The sequence below is a fragment of the Solanum dulcamara genome, chromosome 1 (assembly GCF_947179165.1).
Source record: "Solanum dulcamara chromosome 1, daSolDulc1.2, whole genome shotgun sequence".
In the NCBI taxonomy this organism is placed as follows: Eukaryota; Viridiplantae; Streptophyta; class Magnoliopsida; order Solanales; family Solanaceae; genus Solanum; species Solanum dulcamara.
The window spans coordinates 57,980,340-58,004,374 of NC_077237.1; the positions used below are offsets into that span (position 1 = coordinate 57,980,340).

A 24,035-nucleotide genomic window follows, 5' to 3' on the forward strand; every position below is an offset into this window, starting at 1 on the left:
AACAGACAAAAAGATTGGCCTATTCACATAAGCAATCGCCTCTATTGTCTAAGTGACAAGTCGAGATGAGATAATTATTAACTAATTATTGTTAGAAGTGGTGATAATAGTGAGTTGAAAGTTTATAATCAGAATGTCGTTTGTTGGTTTGTGTTTAATCATATGTGATTGAAATGAGTTAGTCTTTTTCTACTGCTAGATGCTAGTTCGGAAGAATAAAATGATGAGTAGATATGTGAACTCAAAGTTAGACATGAGTCTTCTGAACTATCATCTACACACTATTTAACTAATAAAAGACATACGCTCCATGAGAAAAGAGTCAATACTATGATACATGTTTCATACCATGTATGTCTATAGTAACCCGTATGTGCGAAACAAGTTTAATCTCTACTTGATATTGTGTGAAGCCCGAAAAATTATAAGTAATTTTTCCATTGTTCTCTCCTGACTTTAATTAGTTTCTTTAGATTAAATTTGGTGTTTGCTATCTTAGTAAGTTGTCAAGAGATAATTCTTGATTCATTCTGGTGGGACATTTCTAGAAAAGCATATCAAGTTGAGATTAAGAGATTCCTGAGATGAGGAAAATCATTGGATATTATCACATTAATTGTGTTCATTGACATCCTTTATATTTGTCTATGAGATAAGTACATAATGATGAATTCAAAATTAAGAAAAACAGATGATGAGAAATACGAATATTATAAATGATCTAGGGAACTGCATATTATAATCTACTCTAAGTTTCATTGATCGAGATGTTTGTATATTCCTAACAGATATATAGCAAGGAAGCTCTCGAAGTATGCACTGATCACGTTCTAGTCGTTAAGTATGAAGTTACAGAATAGAAATGAAAGTTGACCCACTATGTGTAAGTGGGAGATGAAGGAAATTGGATCGGATCACCCATGTGAGTCAATCTAGATCTATATTAATTAATAAATACTATATTTGAAAGGAAAGAAACACAACTATTTGAAATGTTGTCACTTTAAAATTATAAAAGATTTTTGTGAAAAAGAAACAACACATTTTTTTCCCTCAAAAAGGAAAAAAACGATTCTTTCTTCCTTCCTTCCTTCCTTCTCCAATTCCTATAAAGTTCCTGAAGATTTCTTCTCCAAAAAGCGAACAATCATTAATTTTAATAATAATTACTTCAACTCGCCCCACACCCGCCCCACCCCTCCTATCTCTACCCCCCCCCCCCTGCCCCATTGCCATCCCTACCTGCAAATTGTGTGTTTGAATTATATTCTTCAAGAATAGTATCATATTAGAGGGTAGAAGATTGCTACTGAGAATCCCAAAAGGATTGTCACGCTTATGTCTACACTAATAGTTTCAATCAATTACAAGAACTTGGAAAGACATGCTGCCAGAAGATTTAAAAAAACGCCTAAATACATGTCCCTCAAGCAATATTCAATCTTCCCTTAAAAGAAGTATGGTTGATCAGCAAAGGACATTTATCAAGATAGAGGAGATTAACCATCATGCCTGACCATTGGACCAACTTGTAACCTGCCTTGTAGCTCATTGCCTCTTCTTGTTCTCCAACAGAGGGGAAAAGAATCAAGGCTTAGAGGATGTACAGAGAGAAATAATCACTTCCATCTACTTAGCTCACTGCACAGCCAAAAAGAGGTAAAGAGTTTTGCTTGGTTGACCTCCTCCGAATGCCTCTTTCTCTTCTCTCTATACAACAAACAAGTGTGCTGAGAGTTTCTTACAGGCTACAGCAAGCTTATTAAATTACATTGGTACATCTCTGGCTTTACTAATTCCACTGGCTCAATAGTGGCACTAAAGGACCTCCTTCCAGTGCCGAATGGATCGGTCAATCCCACATGACACAAATGCAGCTTCTACTGGGGAATGCTCAAGCCAACGGGGTGCACCAATATGGTTGGAGGGCCATCTAGCCACTATTTCTGTGGTAAGGGCATCCCATGCAACAATCTGTGACCAACATCCTAATTAATCTCAGTAATGTTACCTGCGTACGTATTAAAGAAAGACAAACTTACCTCATTTAGAGATTCATCAATTGATAATACAAATTCTTCTGTATCATTGAAAACAGCCTGCATTGAAAGCATTTTTCAACTGTCAACAAGAATGTGAGAGGATAATATAAGTAAAAATATCAAAGCTCATAGTCAAAACAAAACAAGAAAACAAAAGGAGAACGCTTTGATTGGTGCATATATAAAGTACATCCTAATTACAGTAGATGAACATGAAGATATAGGAAATCTATGTGGAACACTTTCATTAGGTGTTCTCTGACTATCACATCTCAAAATTACCTGAATTTTAATAAAGAAATTAACATAAGTTTCCAGATTCCTATATCTTATGCGAAAAACTATTTTTTCCTTTCCATGTGTTAGAATATTGGATTGAGAAGGGTCTAAATGGGGTACATGGATAGTGAAGATTCATATAGATGACCCAACTAGCTTGGGATTGAAGCGTAGCTATTATTGTTGTTGTGATACTTCAAATGTATTAGCTTCTATTTTATTAATGCAATTCCATAATGATCATGATAGTTGCGGCATATCTAACAAGCAGTTTGGAATCCAAGTAGAAGCTTTCACAAGAATGATGAACTGAAGCCAGCATCCTTGCCATATGATACAATGTATTGCACATTCAATAATGAAAAGCAGTCGATATTGCATAAATATGTAACTCCAGATTTTTGCTTCTGTTTAAGCCTATATCAGCTCAACTATAGGGAGCAGCCAAATTAGGCTTTGCTAATAGATACTAAAAATTGTGACATGAAACACGAACTCTTCAAAGCAAGCTTTGTGAGCCTCACATACCTGGCAGCGCAACTCTGTATGTGTAGCTCCAAGATATTGTTTGACCAATCTTCCTGTGCCAACTTCCCAAAGCTTCACCAAAGAGTCTTTTGCCGAAGAGAGAATATACCTAGGACATATTTGAAATAAACAAGCTTGAGTAGGCATTCAAGCCCTATAAACTATCAAGACTATCTCATTGCCAAAAAAATAAAAAAACATCAAGAATATCTCAAATAGAAAGTAAAGCAAGTTCCACATGGAAATAAGAGATGAAACCTGATGTCAAATAGACCACATAGGGTCGCAAATAACAATTTGATACAAAAGATGAATATCATTCTTTTTGTCTAAGAGCATGAGCAGTATACCAGACAAACTTGGTAATCAAGCAGGCTATACTTTACTGGAACTGCTTTGTGACAAAACATGATGATAAGATTCTTTTTTTTTTATGACCGTGGTGTCCAAGCCAACTTTCGTGCACCTCAACTAATTCCACGGGATACCTGTCCCCTCCCACCAGCAACAGGTACCAGGTAACTCTATCTACCAAGGCTAGGGCAAATGGGAAGAATCACCTAGTGCTTTTGTCTCCACTGCGATTCGAACCTGAGAGCTCATGGCTCTCAACCACTTCATTGACCACTAGGTCACACCCTTGGGTACGACGAGAAGATTCTCATTGGCAGCTCTTTTTACAAGTTCCCCACCCTCTACACAAAGTAAAAAGAAACAAAAAACCCTATTCATATCTAGGCAGTGGTTCAAGTGGAATAAACCTCTTGTTCTTTTTTCTTTCTTTTGTCTTCTTTTCTCTAATTGAAGAAAAAATTCCTGGGCCTAACTTATAAGCTGTATCCATAATGTATCTCTAACCTTTGATCCTTCGTAAAATTTGCACTTGTAGCCTCTGCCGCTCCATGTGCACCATCTATGGATCGCACACAACTAGCCGTTACCCCATCCCATAACCGAATTGCACCATCTTTGGATGCAGTTACATACATTCCACCAGTAGATGAATACCTAACCTGTAAGGGAATATAATTGTGAGTAAGGAATCCTCTGACCAAAGCATACTAGATACCAAATTTACCTGATTAATAGCACCATTGACACCCATCTCTTGGAAATTTGGTGGCAGGTAGCATTTGAAAGTGTTAATGTCATATAGGTGGGGAATTGGATGATCAGTTCCTGTAACAACCAACATTATCATGAGAAAATTTAGCCAATCGGTAAAATGCAAATCGTGTTCAATACTTCTGCTGCTTCATCTGAATGAGTTAGCAGTAAATGATATGGAAACAGGAAAATAGACAATCTTATGATACAGAATCGAATAATTGGTTCTCTAACCTATTTTAACTTGTTATATTCCAAGTCATAACAAGAAAGTTTGCCATCCACTATGGTGAGAATTTTCCTTAACAGTTTTTGTACTTGAAGTAATTTCACTAATGTGGAATAATTCCTAACGCTCTTGTCAGGATCTCAATTGAGATCTGACTGTAATTTACAAATAAGAAGAAAAACACTGATTTTGGGACAATTTTCTGATTATATTCAAATAGGAAAATTGGATATTGAATAAAAGGAAATGAAAAACTGAATTAATCTACGATAACTAAGATAAGTGGGCGTCCATGATGAGTCTCGAATCTGTAGAAAGAAAGAAGAAGAAGAACTGAATTTAGAAGAAGGAAGAAGAAGAGAAGAGAGAAAGAGCACGAAGAAGAAGGGGAAGAATTACCAGAATATCGCTGATTGATTCCTTCCTTTTAGGTCGTTATATAACTACCTCAGCTGACTAGAATCGGTTACTCCTCCGCAATTCGACTTCAACTCTCACTACACGTAATTCCTTTATTTATCTATTTACTTCTACTGAGCAGGATCATTACATACCCTCCTCCATTAATTCATCCTTGACCTCAAGGATGTGTATCAAAACCTGGAAACTTGGCCTTAAGGAAGCTGTAATCTTCCCAAGTAGCATCTTTTGGAGGCAAATTGGACCATTGAACTAAACCTTTCACCTCAGCTGCATTCTTCCTCTTGATTATCTGTCTTTGTAAGATAGCTACAGGTTGAACAATGAATTGACCATCCTCTCCAGTGCTAGGCAAGGTAGATTGCACCACTACAGTAGATCCCACCTTCTTCTTGAGCAATGACACATGAAATACAGGATGTACTTTTAGAGTCAACAGGTAGCTCAAGCTTGTAAGCAACTGAGCCAATTTTAGTTAAAACCTTGTAGGGTCCATAATACTTGGATGAAAGTTTCAAATGCTTCCTTAATGCCACAGATGTTTGTCGATAAGGTTGTAGCTTGAGGAATACCATGTCACCAACCAGAAATGTTCTATCTGATCGCCTCTTATCAGCATAATGTTTCATTCTTTCCTGTGCTTTGCACAAGTTATCCTGCAGAAGTTGTTGCATTTGTTGCCTCTTTAGAATAGTATCCTCGGCTGCAGGGACATTAGATTCTATCAAGGGTCCCATAGACAAGTGCGGAGGGAAGTATCCATACAATGCTTCGAAAGGAGTGCACTGCAAACTAGTGTGGAAATTGGTATTATACCACCACTCAGCTGCAGTAATCCAGTGCTCCCATAGTGTCAGTCTGCTGGATACCATACACCTCAGATAGTTTTCCAAACATTTATTCACTCTTTCAGTTTGGCCATCACTCTGAGGGTGATAAGCTGTGCTATAATGCAACTGAATGCCAAAGAGCTTGAATAGATCCTGCCAGAAATGGCTGAAAAATACTCTATCCCTGTCAGTAATTATGGTCGCAGGTGTGCCATGCAAACAATGTATCCTCTTCCAGAAAAGTTCAGCAACAGTCGCAGCAGTATAAGGATGTGCTAAGGCAATGAAATGGGCACACTTGGTCATCCTGTCAACTACTACCAGGATCACATCTTTGCCACTCAAACTTGGGTAAGCCTTCAATGAAATCCATGCTGATTTGACTACAAGCATGATTAGGTATAGGAAGTGGCTGCAATAAGCCAGGATAAGCAGTATTGTCATCTTTGTTCCTTTGACAAATCTCACAGCTCGACACAAGATCATTAACCATCTGTTTCATTTTAGGCCAGTAGAATAGTTGGGACAGCCTTTTAAGAGTACCTAGTTGGCCTGAATGCCCTCCAACTGGTGAAGCATGGAATGATTTCACAAGTTGTTGTCTCAACTCTCCAGTCGCTCCGATGTAAACCTCGCCCTTCTTCCTAAGGATCCCAGAAGAGTAGTGCCATAAACTTGGTCCTTGCAAGTCTAAAGATAGTTGTGTGATCAAGTCCTGTACCTGAGGATCCCCTCCGTAGCTATTAGAAACTTCCTGCATCCTAGATGGAATTGAGACACTGATAGCTAACAATTTCCCTTGCTCTTCCTGTCTTGATAGTGCATCGGCTACTCTATTCTCGGCTCCCTTCTTATATTGAACCTCATAATCAAGGCCTAATAACTTAGTAAGCCCTTTCTGCTGTAATGTTGAAGTAACTTTTCATTCCATTAAATACTTCAAGCTGTGATGGTCAGTTCTAATCATAAAATGCTTGAACTGCAGGTAGTGCCTCCATTTGTCCACTGCATTTAGCAAGGCCATGTATTCCGTTTCATAGATAGATTTCCCCCTGTGCTTAGGTGCTAGTATTTTACTGAAGTAAGCTATTGGTCTTCCTACTTGCATAAGAACAGCACCAATGCCATTATGACTAGCATCCGACTCTACGATAAACTCTTTGGTAAAACCAATACTGGTGTTGAGGCCATAGCAGACTTGAGAGTTGCAAAAGCTAACTCAGCTTCATCATTCCATTTGAAACCATCCTTTTTGAGTAGATCGGTGAGAGGCCTGCATATTGTACCATAACATACTTCCTTTAATACCCTGTCAACCCCAAGAACTCTCTAAGGCCCTTCAAGGACTTAGGAGTAGGCCAGTCCACCATTGTTTGGATCTTAGCAGGATCAGTAGTCACTCCTTCTCTAGTAATAACATGACCTAGGTACTCAACCTTAGGTTGTCCAAAAGAACATCGGTTTGGCAGAAAGGTGAAAAGCACAAAATCTTTCTTCCTGGTTTTAGATCTTTTAGCACACAAAGAGTGATCCTTCAAGACATCAAAAACAGCAACTAATTGTTCAACATGCTCTTCTAACGATACACTATAGATAAGTATATCATCAAAAAATACCAAGACAAATCTTCTGAGGAAAGGTTGAAAAACCTGGTTCATCAAGGCCTGGAATGTTGCAGGAGCATTGGTTAACCCAAAAGGCATCACCTTAAATTCATAGTGGCCCATATGAGTTCTAAAGGCAGTTTTATGGATATCATCAACCTTCATCCTAATCTGATGGTAACCAACTCTAAGGTCCACCTTGGAGAAGATCACAGAACCATGCAATTCATCCAGTAGATCATCTACTATAGGTATAGGATATTTGTCCTTTATAGTGATGTCATTTAGTCCTCTATAGTCTACACAGAATCTCCAGGAAGCATCCTTTTTCTTGACTAAAAGAGCTGGTAATGAAAATGGAGATTGGCTAGGTTGGACAATGCCCTGATTAAGCATTTCAGTAACTTGTTTCTCTAACTCATTTTTCTGGTAATAGTTGTACCTGTAGGGCCTCAAGCTTACTGGTACCACACCTGGTTTGAGGGGAATGCCATGATCAAGAGCCCTGATAAAAGGCAGTGACTTTGGCTCCTCAAACACTCTTGAATAGTTGTCTAGTACTTCTTGAATAGTCCTATCCACCGCTTCTTGATCACCTTGGACCTCTGTGCTTAGCATGAACAAATGAGCAATTAGAGTGTGACATGGCACCACTATGTATCATGTTCAACCTACCCTCTTCAGTAATGCCCTTCAGTACCAATTTGTTTCCCTTCTTGCCAATAGTGACACACTTCTTTTCATGATCAAATTTGGTTGGGTTGTACTTTTTTATCCAGTCATTCCCCAACATAAGGTCACATCCACCTAGAGGAATGATAAGTAGATCCTCTTGGAAGGACCTCCCTTGCATTTTCCACCTAAACTCTTTGCAATGAGATGTGCACATGACATAGTTACCACCAGCTACAATGACTCTTACTGGTGCACAATAACTAGCCATATAACCTGCTCCAATGACTCTGCGTTGATCAATGAAGCTGTGAGTGCTTCCAGAATCAATCAACAGGTTAAGGCTCCTGTTCTTCACAGTACCACTCACCAGTATAGTATTGACCCCTTGATTGTTCCCTGATAATGCATTCAAACAAACTGCTTCTTGCACTTCCTGTTCTATCTCCCCTTCGATACTTAGGTCAATATAGGAGGGGTCGTCTACCTCAGCAGATACTCCTTCAGCAGTCTCCACCTCTCCCACTAAGCAATTCAATTGCTTTGGTACGAGTACAGGAAGAGCAATAGGTTATGTTTTAGATGTGGAGACAAGTACACTGATGACCTACAGTGTACTTGTCTCCACATCTAAAACATAACCTATTGCTCTTCCTATACTCGTAATCTTCAGGGGTGAGTTTAAAAGCATTAGGTCTACTGGTTGAGCTTCCCAAGGCCTTAGGAATAGAATTGTGGCTCATAGAAGTATTAGGCTTAGTGGTAACCTTGTTTCTCCTATGAACAGCTTCAATTGCCTTCTCTTGCATTCTAGCTTTCTCGATTGCCAACTTAAGAGTAGCATGCTTGAACATCTTTACAGCGAACCTAATCTCCTCCTTTAATGCTCCTACAAAACTAGACAGGAAGTGTGCATCATTGAGATGTGGATTCCTCATAAGCATTTGGGCTTTGAGGTCCTCAAATTTTCCCAGAAATTCATCCACTGATCCTGTTTGAACCAGCTTGTTAAATTGTTCTACAATGTCATCCAGTAACTCATCTTCAAACCTACTAATCCTTGAAATCCACCCAATTAACCACTCCTCTACTCAGTACTAGAGAGTGATACCAGGTCTCTGCTAACCCACTCAAATACAAAGCTGCTTCTTCTACTTTCTGATGCTCCAGCGTTCTATACAAGTTGAAATATCTCTCACGCTTGCGCAGCCAGTCTTTAGGTTCATTACCTTCAAAACTAGGTAACTGCCACTTGGGAGGGGGAATGGGCACCATCTGTAACCTGTTTGGCCTGTGTTCCTGAACCGGATTAGGAAGTATTCCATCTCCTCGTTGATGTTCTCCATGGGCTCGATTAGGTATTCTGATCTAAGATTAACTAAACGTTCCTTGGATCCCTGTATGCGTATTTCGAATCTCTTAATGATTAGCCAGTACCTCAGTTAAGAACTCATCATGTCTAGTCAGTTTTTCCTCCATCACTCTGGATCTGGTTCCGTCCATTCTCTACCACACAGGTCGCACGGATGTTGCTCTGATACCAATTGTCAGGATCTCAATTGAGATCTGACTGTAATTCACAAATAAGAAGAAAAACACTGATTTTGAGACAATTTTCTGATTATATTCAAATAGGGAAATTGGATATCGAATAAAAGGAAATGAAAAACTGAATTAATCTACGATAACTAGGATAAGTGGGCGTCCATGATGAGTCTCGAATCTGTAGAAAGAAAGAAGAAGAAGATCTGAATTTAGAAGAAGGAAGAAGAAGAGAAGAGAGAAAGAGCACGAAGAAGAAGGGAAGAAGGGAAAGAATTACTAGAATATCGCTGATTGATTCCTTCCTTTTAGGTCGTTATATAACTACCTCAGCTGACTAGACTCAGTTACTCCTCCGTAATTCGACTTCGATTCTCACTACCCGTAATTCCTTTATTTATCTATTTACTTCTACTGAGCAGGATCATTACAGCTCTCTCTCTCTGTTCTAACGCCCAATGTCACTTAACAGTCTTCTCCCCCCCCCCCCATCCCCGAGATCTATCTCTAGTTGGTGACCACCAGGAGGCTGCACCAGGTAAGTTGACTTCTCTTCTTTTTCTTCTTCTCAGACCGTTCTCTCTCCTCTCCACCCCTTCTTCTCTCCTTTGCAAACCCTAGCTGCTACTCTAGGGTCTACCACAGTCTTCTTCCTTCTAGACTCTAGTTTATCTCGTTTTCTTCTTTTCTTTTTTCTCTTCACTGAGAACAATAAACCACCAGCCCACTGCTGTGATTTTAGGATCAGCCACAGCCATCGCCCCTCCTCTGTCTTGTTCTTTTCCATTTTAGTTGCTTCTTTCCTCTTCTTTTTCTTTTTTTTAATCTCTTCTTGTGGTCTAGTATTACATTGCACGCTAAGCAGAGAACAGTAATCTCCAGTTGCGGAGGCAGAGGCAGTATGTGTCGGAGCGTGAGCGTCGGCAAATCATTTTAGTCTAGACCACAAGCAGCGCGTAGATCGGCCTACACCCACGTTCTATCCGCATACCTCCGGTTGCACTTGTCGATTCCTTATCTTCCGCCCTTGTAGAGATATATATTGCAGTAGTATAGTGTAGTGTTGTGTGTATATTCCATTGTCTTAAGACTTCTTTTTTCGTAGATTAGTGGTAGTGTTAGTATCTTGGAACATAGGAACTCTGACAGGAAAGTGTATAGAGTTGGTGAAGATTCTCTAGAAGAGGAAGATCAGTATTAACTTGAACAAACTTGTGTTCAGGAGACCAGATGGTGGGTTCTAAGGCTAGGGATGTTGACAGGTATAAATTATGGTATTCAAGAGGCCTGAGGGGTAACAATGTAGTTGGCATTTTGGTCAACAGGGAGCTCAGAGAGCTGGTGGTATGGCTATTTAGTTGGTGGTTGGAGGGCTTACTTTGAAGTTGTTAGTGCTTATGCATCTCAAGCAGGCTTGGATGAAAAGATCAAAAGGCACTTCTGGGAAGATTTGGACGAGGTTGTTTGAGGTATTCTGCCAACCGAGAAGTTACTGCTAGGTGGAGATTTCAATGGTCACATTGGGACGAAGGCTAGGGGTTATGACGATGTGCATTGTGGTTTTGGAGAAAGAAACGAAGGTGGTTCGTTGTTACAGTTCGCTAGACCTTATGGTTTGGTGATAGCTAACGCGAGTTTTCAGAAAAGGGAGGAGCACTTGGTCACCTTCCAGAGTGTGGTGGCCAAGACTCAAATTAACTACCTGCTCTTTCGGAAGTGTGATCAGGGTTTACACACGGATTACACAACATAGGCTCTTGGTGATGGACCTGAAGATCAAGAAGGAGAGGAAAAGAGAGGCATGTATGGACAACCAAAGATCAATAGGGTGTGGCTTGACTAAGGACAAATCTCAGGAGCTAGGGGAAAAGGCGACTACGGGAGCCTGGAGGGGAGTGGGGATGTGAGTAGTCGGTGGACCTGGATAGCGAATTGCATAAGGGAAGCAGCTAAAGAGGTGTTGATAGTCTTGAAGGGTTTCTCTGGGGGCGAGGAGGAGACTGGTGGTGGAATGGGGAGGTAAAGGGAATAGTGGAAGCAAAAAAGGTGGCGTACATGAAGCTACGGAGAGCTCAGATGAGGAGGAGAAGAGGACAGTATAAGGTGGCAAGGAAGGAGACGAAGTTGGCAGTAATGGGCGAAGACGATAGGGTTTGAACGCTTGTATGAAGATTTGGGGGCCATAGGTGGGGACAAAAAGTAGTGCAGGCTTACCAAGGCACATGAGAGGAAGACCTACGATCTGGACCAAGTAAAGTGCATCAAGAATGATAAGGGTAATGTATTGGTGGCGGAGTAACTTATTAGACAAAGATGACAGACATACTTCCACAAACTCTTGAATGAAAGGGTGAACAAGAGTATTGTGTTGGATCTGGAGCACATCCCAAGCCATCAAGATTTAGGGTATTATAGACATATTAAGGTTGAGGAAGTAGAGGGAGCTATGTGTAAGATGGGCAGGAGTAGAGTGATCAGGCTGAAGGAGATCTCGGTGGAATTCTGGAAAAGCGCGGGCAGAGCGGGTCTGAAATGGTTAACTAAGTTGTTTGATGTCATCTTTAAGACAACAAAGATGCCCAAGGAGTGGGGGTGGAGTACTATGATTCCGTACAAGAACAAGGGTGATATTTAAAATTGCAATAACTTTAGGAGTATCAAGTTGTTGAGCCACACAATGAAAGTTTGGGAGATGATGGTGGAGATGAGGGTGAGGAGGAGGGTTTCCATTTTCAAGAACCAGTTTGTTTCATGTCGGGGCGATCAACTACAAAAGTCATTCACCTTGTAAGGAGATCGGTGGAGCAATATAGGGAAAGGACAAGGGACTTGCATATGGTGTTCATTGACGTTGAAAAAGCACACAACAAAGTTTTAAGAGAGGTTCTATGGGGATGTTTAGAGATCAGATGTATTCCAATCATGTACATTCAGGTTATCAAGGACATATACGATAGAGCTAAGACCCGGGTAAGGATAGTGGGAGGAGACTCGAGTCACTTACCCAGTTATTATGGGGTTGCATTAAGGATCGATTTCTTAGCCCATTTTTATTTGTTTTGGAGATGGATGTTCCAGTGCGATACATTCAAGTGGAGGTGCCTTACTGCATGTTAATTGTTGATGACATTGTACTAATTGACGAGACGCGTAAGGGAGTTAATGACAAGCTGAAGGTGTGGAGACAGACCCTGAATTCTAAAGGTTTCAGACTGAGCAATACTAAGAAATAGTACGCCGAGTGCAAGTTAAGTGATGTGCCTCGTGTAGCTAACGTGGATGTGAGGTTGGATTCTTAGGGATCATTTGGCGTGATGGATAAGAGGAGTTAATCCTGGAATAATTTTTGAGTGGCCTTTAATCCCTTGTTTGGTTGCAAAGGCTGAGATAACTTATCCCATGATTAACAATTAGTATTGTGATAAGCTATCCCTCCCTAGTTGTGGAATACTAATCCCAGGATAACTTATCCTGGGATAAAGATTGTAAAATAACAAAAATACTCCCCTTAAACGCTCTTTTATACACCACTTTTACATTCATGTATATTAACATAATTTTTAACAACATTTATAATAACATTCATAACTTTAATTAATCATTGTTTTTATGATATATAATATATCTTTCTATTAAAAAAATACACTTTATAAATACAATTTCTATTTATGAATATATTATAAGTTGAATTTATTTGTCTCTAATTCTTATGTTTATTTATATTTTGATTTATCTTAAAATGTTCACTCCACTACTAAACTACATATTTTTAATTAAATAGCTTATTACTAACTTAAAAATTATATTTTATACATCAATTAAAATGTAGATAATTTGAATAATAGAATTTATTTTACTTTAATAAACTTAAAATGAAAGTTTTATTTTTGAGTTTAATAAGATGGAAGTTTAATTTTTAAGCTAAATAAGATGAAAGTTTTATTTTTAAGTTAAATAAGATGAAAGTTTTATTTTTAAGTTAAATAAGATGGAAATTTTATTTAAAGCTAAATAAGATGAAAGTTGTATTTTTAAGTTAAATAAGATGAAAGTTTAATTTTAAAAACATATGGCACAACCATGGAAATGCATAAATAAAAATATTAAGTTGAATAAGAAGGAATTTTATTTTTCAGAAATGAATAACTAAATCTTGCAAAGAAAATGTAAAAAAAAAAATTAGATTAGGTGGAGGGTATTTTTGTAAACAAATAACTTATTCTTAGAAATTATGCAATAAATATGATTTTGAATATGACCAACCAAACAATAAAAATTACTCTCAACATAAAGCATAACTTATTCCAGCATAATTTATCCCACTATAATTTATCCCAACATAACTAATCCCCTCATAACTTGTATCCAAACCAAACGACCCCTCAAGTCATCTTCAAGAAAAGGAGTTTCAAGTACCCAGGGACTATCTAAGGCAACAAAGAGATCAATGAGAATATCACACATCGCATTGGTGCAGAGTAGTTGGAAAGGAGACTAGTTTTTGGTGCCTTATGTGATAAAAGACGCCAAACCAAACGACCCCTCAAGTCATTTTCAAGAAAAGGAGTTTCAAGTACCCAGGGACTATCTAAGGCAACAGAGAGATTAATGAGGATATCACACATCGCATTGGTACAGGGTAGTTGGAATGGAGACTAGCTTCTGGTGCCTTAATTGATAAAAAGACGCCACTAAATCTCGAAGGTAAGATTTACGGAACAGTAGTTAGACTAGCTTTATTGTATGGGACACAGTATTGGCCAATCAAGAATTCTCATATCCAGAAGATGAAAGTTGCAGAAATGAGGATGTGAAGATTTATGTGTGGGCTTACTAGGAGAGATACGATCAAAAATAAATATATTCGGGCCAAGGTGGAAGTTGCCTCTATGGCGGACAAGATGCGAGAAGCTAGGTTGAGATGGTTCAGACATGTCAAGAGGAGATGCACAAACGCCCGTTGAGGAGGTATGGGAGGTTGAGACTAGAGGGCTAGAAGGAAGGTAAGGATAGCCGAAGAAGTATTGGGGAGAGCTGATCAGGCTGGACATGGCAAGACTTTAGCTTATCGAGGACATGACCCTTGATGGAAGGGTGTGGAGGTCGAAAATTTGGGCAGAACACTAACAGTATATAGCTTTGCATTCGGTCTTTCCGGCTAGTAATATTAGTATTATTTTCGATATTTTTCTTATTTTACTATTTTTGTATTGTTTATTTTTCTATTACAACTTCTTGTCATGTATGACTCTATTTTCTTTTCTTACTATATTGTTATTGATTATGCCTTCATAAATGTTGTGTTTTTGCTTTCTTTGAGCCAAGGGTCTTTCGAAAACTCAGGTAGAGCCTAAGGTCTGCGCACACTTTACTCTCCCCTGATCTCACTCGTAGAACTGTACTGGGTATGTTATTATTGTTGGGATATACTATTAACCATGTAATTGTGTTATAGTATTTTTATTTAATCCCTTGTAAAGACTATTTATGTTATTATAATAAAGTCTTGATTTAAATATTTAAATAGATCGTTGTGTATATATGTGTGTCCATTACTTACATAGTAGACAATTTTGTGTATGGAGTATTTTAACTCATACACAAAAGATTAAAATTGTTGGTCCTTATAAGTTATAAACTAAATGTTCACAATCAAAGATAAAGTTGGGCAAATATCTTGATAATTGTAGCACAAGATTAAATATAATATGATCTTAATTATGGAAATGGTAAAATTTCAACTTCTTGTGCTAGTACATTTTGTATGTATTGAACGGACCAATTAGAGAAATTTATTTATGTTCTGAATATTAATAAATAAATTTATTAGTCCATTACATGTACTTATACTCTTAATATTGATATAATTATTATGATATATGTGATTGTTTTATTATTTTAATCTATTAAAAGGTGAGACCTTTTAATGAGTCAATAAAATTCTAGTAGATTGGATAATGACCAATTTCATTAGTGACATAATAATTAGTTGATAGAACCGTGTCTCGGACCCAAGATAGAAGACACCCCTTTATGGTTGCTTAAAAGTTTTTCACGTGTAACACTGCAGGTGGATTTTATCCAACACCAAAAATAAGTTAAGTATAATAATAAAGAATTAATTTAGTCAATAAATTTTTTAGAAAATTTGATTTAATCGATTGGTGCCGGTAATTCTAATATGGGGAGTTAAATAAGATGAAATAGTGGATTTCGAAATTAATTCGAGGAGTGCAATTACAGATTTTTAGTAGAATAATTTATAATTTATCACAATATGGTTAATTTCTTCTTTTGCAAATTAATATCGTGATTGGAAGCCTCTGTTAATTAAATCTGCAGTCCCTGCTATGCCTGACTAATAAACAGATTTTTCGAAAAAAGATAAAGGAGTTGTATAATAAAAAACATTCTTGGTTTTAATGAAATTTTGAATTTCAAACTTTTAATATCTAAAACAAAACGTTTTGCTGATTTATTGTAAAACGCTTTGCTTTTAAAGGTAAAAACGTTTTTTGGTTATTATGGCTCTTTATGCCTCTTGTTGACCTTTTAATGCCCTTATTGAATTGGCTTGACGGCTGAAATTCGTGGCCTATGTGGGTATAAAAAGGGGTGTTGAGGTGAGAGAAAAATGTAACACCCCCTTAAAACGTTGTATGTGGTGTTTCAATTCTCGACGAAAATGATACTGCTTCTGTATTTTGGGCATAAATTTTCATAGGATAGTCCAAATTAGGTGATTCAAATTTCTAAATAACCCCAACGTCATTACCTGCAACTTTCATGAAGACCATATCTTAAGATTCGGAGGATAAGTAGGTCAAATAAATTAATTTTTGCAAGACATGGTGGGAGTGTTTGTAGAAGAAAAATCATATCTCACGGTAGGATACTCCAAATCAGTTGATTCTTGAACGACATGAAAGTAGACTTCTAGAGCTACAATTCATATGAAGACACCAAATCCTAATTAGAAAGTTATCTTGTTCAAACGCAGCTCCGAAAAAGGGTATTCCGTTAAAAAAATGTTCATTTCACCAACCATGGAAAGATCTAGATCTATTTGACATCACCCATGACATCAATAGTCCTCCATTTAACATCACCCATGACATCACAATCCTCTATTGAATTTTCAAGATCATCCTTTGCAATTATTTTTATTTATTGTTAGGTCTCTCTTCCACACCTATAAATACTCACCTTATTTCCTCATTTTATTAATCAAACTTTCTCAAGCAACTCTTCTCTCTATACACTTCTTTACTCATTCTCAAATATAGTTTTAGTTTTTAGTAGAGTAGAATACTATTCCAGTGATTCTTATACTTCGGATAGTACACAAAATGCTCCGGTAAGGAAAAAAGGCTAGGGGTTCAAGAGTGTTCTTCAATTCGGAGTAAAGCTTCGGATTCCAGGTATGTAAGGCTATTCATAGCATTGGATTGAGTTCGTTCATGCGCCCAATATTTAAATTCATCGTAATTGAGTTATAGTTGAGTTTTGCCCTAATTCTTGAATTCTAAATGAGTTAATTCTTCTTTATTGAGTTAGATATATTTATGCATTGAGATTATTATTATTTTTATCTCTCATATTATTGGAATTATTGTTTATGGCTACTTTCCAATGCACCCTAATTGATTTGATATTCATGAATATTTTTACGCGTGTTTTGAGTAAAGATGTTGGCTTTTAATATTCATTGACAAAAAGAGTGATTTGAATTAATACTATATATGTATTTTATTAAGTTTTGAAAGAGCAAAAGAATTGAGTTTAAATGAATTTGATTCTTTGGATTAAATGATGTTTTGAGCAAGATGTTTTGATGAGATGTAAATGATGTTTTGAAATGTATAATAATTGATGAAGAAGTAATGAGATGAGTTTGATGTTTTAAATAAAAGTCCAATAAGGCTAGATGATGAGGTTAATATGAGAACATATTTTGGGAGTAGTATTGAGCACCGAATTGGGTAAAAGTTTAATTGACTCAAACCCCAGAACTACATAGCCAGTGTAAGATGGAGGCTATGCCTCTTAAGTCCCAAAAAGAGGACTTTGATGATTGGATCCAAGATGGTGATGTCCTTTATCCTGGCAAGGTATTGGATGGATGTGGCAACGACATCGCTTCGTTGTATCATCACTAGCTCATAAGTGATGGTTGTCGGTTAAAGAAACTCCCAACTGAGTAAGCATTGCTTATTATTATTTTTAAACTTGTATTACATATTGATGTTAAGATGATGTTGAGTTCTGAGCAGAGTCTTCCTGAGAGGAGTTTCTTGATATCTGTCCTTACTTTCCTGTCATTTTACATACTCGTACATACCATGTACTGACGTTATTCGACCTGCATCATTTTATGATGTAGATATAGGTGTTAGAGATCCTCAACAGGCGCATCGTTGAAGATCATTACTTTCCAGCTATTTGGTGAGTCTTTCTGTATTCGAAGGAACTCTTTATCCTTTTAATATGGTTGAGTATTATGTTTCTTTTGAGGTAGCCATGGACATGTCATTGGCACCGTCTGATAGTGTTAGAGGCTTTGCAGACAGAATTTGATGATGTAATTGGAGTAGTTCTCCTTTGAAACTACTTCTAAGGATTATTTCTTTCATTTGATGTTGATGATAGCGAGCCCACATAAGTATTCTTATTTTCACTTAAGTTTTCCGCTGATGAACGAATGAGTAATGAGACCAAGTGGTTCTCTCGGAGGCCAAAGATGGTTTTTGAGTGCCGGCCACGCCTAGGGTACCCTCTAGGGGCATGACAAAAAATCATCAGAAAAGAAAAACATACTACTTGCCTACTCAAGTTCGGTTTAAGAAAATTAGTGAGGTCAATAGTAGAAGGCAGCAGAAAGAAGACATTCTGAATCCTTCGGTGTTGAGCAATTTGTGTGAAAAATTCGAAAAGTTAGTTGTTCTTCTCAACTCCTTTTAAGTTATATTATTTAGTTAATATGTAATTCGTGATATTGTAGTATGCTTCCACTGCATATAAATTATGTACTCTAGCAGTTATAGTTTTTGTACTTCATATCAAGTAGTTGCAACACCTTTGGAGCTATATTTCCTCTTAGTTGAAGTTGAGATCAATCACCAACGAGCTGCCTCTCTGGAGCTTCATTTCTCTTTTAAGATTTATAAGCCAACATCACATATTGTTTCAGTTAACCACGTATCATATCATAGATAGAAGGCTTTTTTTCCTAACTGCCGTAACATTTGGTTTAATTTTCATTTTGTGGATGATGCAAATGATATTTTGGATTTCATAGTCTCTGTACATTTGTTACAGGGATGGATTTACTCCTTTTGTTAGTCACTGCACTCCCTTAGTGCTGAGTTTGGTGAATAATATGAAGTTACATTTCTTTTTTCAGCGGTGAATAATGCAAGAATAAATACTTAACCAAAAAGTCACCTAGAAATCTAGTTAGAAGTAACTGCACAGAATGGATTAGCACATACACAGAATATACTGCATTACGAGATTTGATCACCAATACCGAAAAGATGACAAACAGATTTTTACACTTCATAGCATAGTCATAGATTGCTTGTTTTGTTCTGGTAGAAACCTGTAAAAGTATGACTTCCTCATTTCTCTAGTTTTTGGACAAAAGATCATAGATAATTTCAGGGATAAAAAGTTTTCCGACATAGCATTATTGATTCAGCTTTAAATTCACCTCTGAAATAGCATCATCAAATCAGCTTTAAGTTCACCTAACTAGTAAATAGCAGCCCACAGTTCAGTATCTAGCTTAAAAGAAATTTACTTGCCTGCCAGAAGATAGTCCCCGGAAGGATGAAATGACACCGACCTTACATTATGTGTATCCTGTTGAAACATTTAATCCAAATCAAGTAGAATAGTTAGTATATTTTCTAAACTAAATTCAAGCTTAATGTTTGGTTTAAAAATTTAATAACATTTGAGTGACCTGAATCACTCTAAATGCTCTCTTTGCTACCGTTTTGGAAAAATCAAAGAACCTGAAAAAACCCAAAAGGAAAAAGTAGTTAGGTCATATTTAACTGACGAACATATTAGGCAACTTCACGGTTAATAATAAATCCTACTTGATGGTGCGATCTTTTGATCCAGATATGAGTACCGTATTTTGCGGATGAAAATCCAAGTCATTTATTGGCTGCAGTTATGTACAAGTTTTGGGTAAGAAACAGGGAAAATACTGAGATAGCCACACCTCAGAAACTGAGATTCATAGGAATAGAGAGAGAGGAGGTGCTATCAATAACCAAAGGGAAGCACACCATCACATCGCCAGAGATAATATGATGCTCAACTTACTCAGCTATATAATCCCTTTAAAATAAAATGTTAAAAGAGATATGCTCCACTTTTTATTTCTTTTACCATTTTATGAGGGAAACATCCACAGGCAAAAAATCATACAAACAAGTCCAGTTAACTTTAACTTTGTTAAAGTAATCCAGTAAACTTCTTATTTAAATAGTGGATCATGAGAGATCTTTTGAACCAATCTTCAAATTAACTGACCTAAAAAATTTTATAACAGGACATCTGAATCAAGAAATGTAAGTATCACACAATCAAGATCTTACTTGTTGATGATCATAAAAAGTCCGTATAACAGGCCTCACTGGGCCATCCCTTGCGTCTGGCTGCATCATTTGCTTAACTTTTGCAATCTGCACAAGTTAACACTTTTTTTAGAAGTAGAAGAATGAAAGTTAAGAGTTCTAAAGAAATGATACAATACCTCAAACAATTTAATTGACGTGTCTGCACTTCCAGTAGCAAGAAATCTTCCATCAGGACTAAATCTGGCACACCTTGCAACATTCTAAAAGAAAATTCTTGTGCTAAAACTTAATGCCGGAAATCAACAATTGAAACAAAGACGAGAGCTCATACAACCTACAGTTTTGTTTAAGATACACAACCTTGTGCTCAGAAATATGTCGTGACTCATGCTTTGGGATATTTTTTGACAGCCCTTTTGTATCGCTCACGCTACTGTTGCAAAGCAAATTGAATTATCAACTCCAACAAATGACAAGCTTAACATCATTCATAAATTTGTTTCAAGAAAGAATAAACATTTATCACACAGATCCAGATCAAGCCAGCAAATGGTCTATACATGGTCCAGACAGATAAGTTAATTTATGGTGAATCCTGAAATCTGAAAGTCAGCCAACTCTGGAAATTTCGAGACATACTTATTAGGTCAAATGATTATGAGATGCAATTTGATGGCTCGCTATAGTGTATAAGCCACTGCTAGATCTCTTGATGCACAGATCAAAAGGATCTTATTAAGGATCAAACTTACAGTGTCTACAAAGAAGAGTTTTATGATAGACATGACCTATCTCAAAATGAAAGCTGTTACCCAAAAAAGGTTCACACTCATGCATAAATTCAGTACAGAACTTAATTAATATATAGAATAAAAATTATGATTGATTCAAAAGGTGCAGCTGCTAATCAATTATTGATAGATGTAAATAATGAACAAAGGAAAAAAGATATTCATTCGGATACTCTAGTTTTGGAGAAAGATAGTCAATTGGACACTCCAATTTTTCCATACAAGGTAAAAGGCGAATCATTCCCTATTAGTTATTACTCTTGATTACAGAAGATTAGAACTCAAGTATACAAAACATTTCCCACAATCACCAGATAACTTCCTCCTTTTCACTCAGTGGAACTTGTCAACTGCATACATCAGCATGGGACAAGGATTTTAAACTCTTGGTCAAGCGACGAGGCATTAATTGCACTTCAAAACTCAACTTATAAAAAGAGAGCTATTAAACCCTTTAGGTTATTAAGAAAATAGTGGGATGAGAGATAAATTGCCTGAAATCAACAGATGCAGCCCGAGGGGCTAGGATTGAGCCATATCCTGCAGTTACAATTGGATCAAAAGGTACAGCTGTAGAAACTCCTCTCAGTGTCTCATCTTTGTCCACTGCAAGACCCTGTTAACGGCTTAGAGTGATAAAGAAGTTTCTATACATCTATTCTCTTATCCCGTGTTGAGCAGCTGAAAATCAGTGAAAGTATAACAATAGCACACGCTACCAACTGATACAAACCTTTGCAACCAATTCCAGTAGCTTGTTGGGAGGAGCTTCAACATTCATTGGTGTCATTGTAGCTGAAGCTACAGCACTTGCAGCCTGTCATACATGCATAGCAGAATTCATCAAGACCTCTAAATAACTTAGCTTAGCTACATACCATTTCTATTCAAAACATGTATAAGACACAGGCTGATGTGCTCAACCTTGTTTTTCAGAATCCCATCATAGTGTTAGACCAAGCAGTTAAACCCAGGAAAAGATGACTGCTTTAGGAGACCTCAGTTGCAGCCCATATGTTATTACAGATATGCTATGGAAGGTCTCCATATCATGTATCAGAGACAGAAAGAAACAAGCAGCACAATGACCAAGAAAAACCAAGAATACATATGCTGGGCTCCGCAAAGAAAAGTTTAAAGTCAAATTTTGTGGAGTTCTTGTAGACATTTCCTTGTTCAAGGGGATAATTGCATTGAGAATTCTAGAATTTTGCGAAATTCTGTAGCTAGGAGGCTAAGAAAGTCATGGGAGACTCCTCTTAGCTAAGACCGCAAAAAAAAAATACAAGTGAGGCTTGAATATCCAAAACCTTAGATATGCAACGTAGCTATAAATTCCAAATGCCATGATAGCAGCTGGCGGTTGTAGCAGCTTCTATCTACCAGATAAATTGGGACACGGGAAGTAACATGTATTATCTGAAATACCGTAAAAAGTACTATAAATCACAATAATAAATAACTTAATAAAAAACAAAAATTTAGATGATTCTCGAAATTCTATTAGTGCCACATAAATTGAGACAAAGAGAGTAACATATATTATTTGAAAATTACGAAAAATGTACTACAATTCACATAATTTAAAATTTCAACATATTTAAAAAGGCATATAAAAAATTTGATTGACTTTTGAAATTCTATCAGTGCCACATAAATTAGAACAAAGGAAGTAACATATATTATTTAAATAATGACATAAAAATACTATAAATCACAATAATGAACAATTTAAAAATTTAGAAGACGTAATAAAAATTTGGTTGACTCTTGAATTCTATTAGTACCACATAAATTGGGACACAGGAAGTAACATATATTATTTGAAAATTACGTAAAATAACTATAGATCATAATAATTAACAAACTAAAATATCTAAAAATCATATTAAAAATTTGATTGACTCTCCGAATTCTATATGTGTCACATAAATTAAAACCAAAAAATAATATATATTGGACCCGTGCTAGCATGGGCTCCTGTATATTACAAGACATGGCAAGTCTGTTTAGAATTTTTTCCTCTTATGGTCTAAGAGGTATGATAAACATGCCACGGTGAGCATCATGGAGGTATGAAAACAGACCATGAATAGAGGACAAATAAGAGAAGCACTTTCCAAAGCTATGCAGCCTTCATAGGTTATATGTAAAAGCTCTTTACTCCAGTAAGTCTAGAACTAATTACAATTGCAATGAGGCAAAGAGAATTGTAGTATTTGAGGTACAGTTTGAAGATACTTTCTTCTGAAAGACAATAAGTTGTGATACCAAATGTTAGGGCACACTCAAGTTACCCTTTTTATAAGCATCCAATTGTTGGTCAACGCCAATGTCTGAATTGAACCAAGTCACTCAATCACCTAACAATTTAAAACCTCTCACCTAACACTCCAACACCTCTCATGACATAGGGGTACTCTTGACAACTTACTAAATGAATATATATCCTAAGCACAAATCTCCAATTACCCCGCCGCCACCCCCGGCACTAAAGAAGGAATATGTTCTTAGTGGCATTCAAGGGTATGGCCTAATGGTCAATGGTGTGGGTAGAGATTCATGAGGTCTCAATTTCAAATCTCGTGGAGGCAACACAATCAGTGACTACTTCTCATCTGTTCAAGCCTTGGTGGATAGAGTTACGCGGTACTTGTGTTGGTGGGAGGTAGCAAGTACCTCGTGGAATTAGACAAGGCAATGTTATGGACGGTGAAAGGCAACAAGGGTCTGCCTTACCACAAGGCGAGGCGAGCGGCGAGATGCTAGCTTTTTTGAAATATGGCGCCAATTAATACTAAAAAATTAAAAGAATTTAATTGCATTTATAAATAATTAAAATCTCGATAGCAATAACATATTAGCAAATATTTGAATTCATAAACTAAAAATAGATAGTACATACTAAATGTCTAGAACTTGAATGAGAAAAAAAAGAAGAAAAGTCAAAACAGTGAGAAAAAACACAAAGGTAGAAGTAACTCTGAAATCTGAAGAAGAAGAAGGAACAAGAAACAGAGGAAGAAGAAAATAAGAAGAAAAGAAGAAGAAGGAATTAGAAAAAGAAAAGAAGAAATACGTATTGGTTGAAGTCGCCGGAAAAGTCTGGCTAATCGCTGCAGAAGTCTAATCGAGTCGACTTTGGAGTCATAGTCGAAGTCTAAAAGTGCAACTATGCAAATTTGGAAAGAAAACCCTAAAATTACATTTTAACTTTTAAAACCCTAAATTGGTCGCCTTTCTCGCCTTTGTCGCCATGGCGTTGCCTTTTGAAGATCGCCTCGCCACAAAGCTAATAGGCGATGAAGGGTCGCCTCACCTATTGCCATTGGCGTGACAATTGCCTTTCACAACACTTAGTCAAGGTGTGTGAAAGTTGGCCCAGTCACCACAATT

At 37.0% G+C, this 24,035-nt stretch overlaps 1 protein-coding gene across 5 annotated transcripts in view; it reads right to left on the reverse strand.

Moving 5' to 3' along the window:
- Positions 1 to 1,239: 1,239 nt before the first annotated feature.
- The window catches only part of LOC129888477 (cleavage stimulation factor subunit 50), a 28,595-nt gene continuing 5,799 nt past the window's right edge, over positions 1,240 to 24,035 (reverse strand). The window contains exons 2-14 of one of the 5 annotated variants that reach the window (XM_055963477.1): positions 21,373 to 21,456; positions 21,134 to 21,255; positions 20,209 to 20,281; positions 20,025 to 20,108; positions 19,867 to 19,953; positions 19,360 to 19,430; positions 19,221 to 19,272; positions 19,060 to 19,117; positions 3,928 to 4,028; positions 3,708 to 3,862; positions 2,850 to 2,958; positions 2,043 to 2,099; positions 1,240 to 1,974 (exon numbers count right to left, since the gene is read on the reverse strand). In XM_055963477.1, the coding sequence (XP_055819452.1) occupies positions 1,819 to 1,974; positions 2,043 to 2,099; positions 2,850 to 2,958; positions 3,708 to 3,862; positions 3,928 to 4,028; positions 19,060 to 19,117; positions 19,221 to 19,272; positions 19,360 to 19,430; positions 19,867 to 19,953; positions 20,025 to 20,108; positions 20,209 to 20,281; positions 21,134 to 21,255; positions 21,373 to 21,456 (1,209 nt within the window). In that variant the 3' untranslated portion in view covers positions 1,240 to 1,818. Of the gene's footprint in view, positions 1,989 to 2,042; positions 2,122 to 2,849; positions 2,959 to 3,707; positions 3,863 to 3,927; positions 4,029 to 19,059; positions 19,118 to 19,220; positions 19,273 to 19,359; positions 19,431 to 19,866; positions 19,954 to 20,024; positions 20,109 to 20,208; positions 20,282 to 21,133; positions 21,256 to 21,372; positions 21,457 to 24,035 lie in introns of all 5 variants that reach the window. The other 4 variants (XM_055963539.1, XM_055963601.1, XM_055963681.1 and 1 more) reach the window with 4 other exon arrangements.